We start from the raw sequence: 3,417 nt of genomic DNA on the forward strand, positions 1-3,417 counted from the left end.
TAGAAAGGGAAAATGAAGAAGGAAGTAGAGTAAAGATATACTGACTTTACGACAAAGAAGGGGAACGAAGAGAGAAGAAAAGAAAGAGAAATGAAAGGGTAAACGATACAGAAAAGATGAAAGAGCAGAAAGGACATCCAGAAGAGGGAGAGGGAAATGTAGAGAGGAATGAGGAGAGAGAGAGAGAGAGAGAGAGAGAGAGAGAGAGAGAGAGAGAGAGAGAGAGAGAGAGAGAGAGAGAGAGAGAGAGAGAGAGAAAGAGAGAGATGAAAGAGGAGAGGGGAGGAGCCGCAACAGTTAATGGTTGTAGATAGGGCGAGGCGATATAAGAGGGCGACACAGCGAGGGCGACCGGGAAAGTTAGTGATGAGAGAGAAGGGGAGAGCAGGAGAGGGAGAGGGTAAGGGTGAGAGAAGGAGAGAGAGGGGGAGAGGGAGAGAGAGAGAGAGGGAGGGAGGGAGGGAGGGAGGGAGGAGAGAGAGGGGAGAGAAAGGAGAGAGGGAGAGAGGGAGAGAGAGAGAGAGAGAGAGAGAGAGAGAGAGAGAGAGAGAGAGAGAGAGAGAGAGAATAAACAGAAAGACAAACAGGAAGGGAGAGACAGACATTCATAAAATCATTGAAGATTTGAAGCAAAATCCGTGAAACACAAGAGTTGAAAAATAAAAAAAAAATCCCCGGCGTTCATGAGCGTCATGAGAATTTTGCGGGTCGGGCGGGGACTCGGAAAAGCGCGGAGGCGATGGAGAGAGAGAGAAGGGAGAGGGAGAGGGAGAGGAGAGGAGAGAGAGAGGAAGAGAGGGAGAGGAGAGGGAGAGGAGGAGGGAGAGAGCAGAGAGAGAGAGAGAGAGAGAGGGTTGATCGGTTGATGGAAAGTGATGGAGGATGCAGGAGAGAGGGAGGCGGAAGGGGGGACGGAGGGGGTGGGTTGGATGGGGCCTTCATGCAGGGCAGAACAATGGGAGGAGGGGGAAGGAGGGAGGGAGGAGGAGGAGGAGGGGAGGAGGGAGGAGGAGGAGGAGGAGGAAGAGGAGGAGGAGGACGAGGAGGAGGGAGAAAGGGAGAAGGAGGGGAGGAGGGAGGAGGAGGAGGGGAAGGGGAAGGAGGAGGGAGGAGGAGGAAAGGAGGAAGTTGGACAGGGTCAAAATTCTAGGACTGGTTGAGGAGGAGGAAGATTAAAGTGTTAGGTGAAGGGAGGCAAGTCGAATGAGTAACAGAGAGAGAGAGAGAGAGAGAGAGAGAGAGACAGAGAGAGAGAGAGAGAGAGAGAGAGAGAGAGAGAGAGAGAGAGAGAGAGAGAGAGAGCGAGGGAGTGCGAGAGATAAAACGCAGCAAGGCGAGGAGGAGCGAGTAATGAGCGGTGTGTGAGGGAGCGGTTATTAAGTAGTGGCTGGCGCGGTGTCGGGGCGGCGAGCAGTATACGGGAGTTGTTTATGCCGGTTATCTGTTATTCTGGTACACCCGCGGAAATTATGTGGGGCAAGAGATCATGTTTATGGGGCCGCGGCTCCAGCGCACGGCGGGGCGGACGGGCAAACAGATAGGCAGATGGACGAACGCGGACATGCATTCGCGGGAACACACACTCTTTCTCTATCACAAACACACACACACACACACACACACACACACACACACACACACACACACACACACACACACACACACACACACACACACACACACACACACACACACCCTTCTTAACACGCCCCTTACATCCGAGAGGGGTAGACGCACACACGTGTGTACGCACACGGGAGACGCACACACGCACACAGACGCACACGGGGCAGCGGGGGCAGCTGACACTTCGCTCGCTACCACCACCACGCACGCGGGACCCCCGGCCTGGGACCAACACCGGCGCACGGAGCACGCCCTCGTCCGCCCTTTTAGCCGCCCCCCACGCCCCCCATGGGCGTCTGGACGCCGCTTTTGGGCTGCCCCAGCCTGGGCCACGGGCGGGCATCACTTGGAGAGTTGACAGCGCCCCGCCCGCGCCGCCGCGACGTGACAAACGACGGGAATGCGTCGGGGCGCGGCGTGCGGGTTACGCCCGAGCGGCCGGCGGCCCGCGTGGTGGTTACAGAGGAGCGCGGCGGCGGCCGCCACAAAGGCACAGAAACCATGATGTCAGGGCCGGCGCGCGCCCTTGTGGCTCGGAGGCGGCCGGAGGCGTGTGCGAGACATGGCAGGCGAGCGGCGACGCCTCTCCGCAGACAGCGCGCGTTCCACCGCGTTTCGCCCGTTCGCCAAAAGGTTTCATCCGCCGCCGCCAGCCGCTCGCTCGCCCCGTCGAAGCCTGCCCGCTATTTTTCTACTGGAACAATTAAAGCAGATTAAATGCATTCGGAGCGGGCTATGATAAAATCTGACATCTGCATGCAGGTGAGCGAAAACTTGCGGAGTGCCACCCACTGCCTCGGTTAATCTGAAACTCCACATCCTTCTCACGGCGGGCGAGGGTCGTAAGGGCGTCACGCTTACATAAATCACTTAAGACTCGCGCCTTTCTAGCCCTGGTAGCCTGAGCAGCAGCGGGCCGGACACACACACAGGCGGCCCGACCCAGATGACTCGCCCCGTCCCGTAGCGGGCGGGCGGGCGGGGGAGGGGCAGGGGCCAGGGAAAGGACACCGCAGACGGGGAGGGACGGCGCTGCGGGCAGGGGACCAAGTTCAAGGGGACTGTTACACCGGGGCACGGCAAGGGACGGGGCCGGGATGGGGGGAGGGCGAGGCTTAACGCTCTGCTCAAGTGTCCGCTATTTCAGCCCCGCAGCCCCCGAGGAGCTAAGGCGAAGGCCTTGCAGCGGCAGGAGCCGTCACGCCCTTCTGCAGTACCTGGGCACCCGCTATAACACAGTCGCAGCGCGTGTACATGGCGATACACAAGTATGCGGTGCTATGTGCACCTTAATCCCCTCGGCTGGCAGCCCCCCCCCCCCTCCCCGGCCCCTGTTCGGTGCCTCGCACGTTCCTCCGGCGCTCATAAACAGCGGCCGGGGCTTGTTAGGACGCCCGGGCCAGGTACGTCATGGGCCACCTGCCTGACGTGTACCTGTGTCGCAGTCGCTGGCCGGCGGAGGGACGCCTCGGCCGCAGGATGCCCAGGATGGGGGGGGAGGGACCACGCCAACGGACGCACTTTCAGCCGGACTGGCTGACGGATGACAAGACGCAGACCAACAGACACGCAGACAAACTCGCAGACACACATGGCCCCGTCCTGCCGGTCACCCCTCAGGAACGGTCCCAGACCCACTCCCTCGTCCGGGCGAGATATTTGTCGCGCCGCCTCGCCGTCGAGCGTCAGCGGGACCATAAAAGTTTACAAGTTCTTACCTTAATTGTGCCGGTCTGGACGTAGATGTCGGGGTAGGGGTCCTTATCGGGGTTGTAATCGAGGCCGGGCGGG

At 59.7% G+C, this 3,417-nt stretch overlaps 1 protein-coding gene across 1 annotated transcript in view; it reads right to left on the reverse strand.

Moving 5' to 3' along the window:
* LOC113809651 (nucleolar protein 4) overlaps positions 1 to 3,417 on the reverse strand; it is a gene marked incomplete at its 5' end in the record, with an annotated part of 215,817 nt that extends 212,400 nt beyond the window's left edge. The window contains 1 exon segment of the mRNA XM_070127019.1: positions 3,345 to 3,417. Coding sequence (XP_069983120.1) covers positions 3,345 to 3,417 — 73 coding nt within the window.

Source organism: Penaeus vannamei, chromosome 11 (genome assembly GCF_042767895.1).
Source record: "Penaeus vannamei isolate JL-2024 chromosome 11, ASM4276789v1, whole genome shotgun sequence".
In the NCBI taxonomy this organism is placed as follows: Eukaryota; Metazoa; Arthropoda; class Malacostraca; order Decapoda; family Penaeidae; genus Penaeus; species Penaeus vannamei.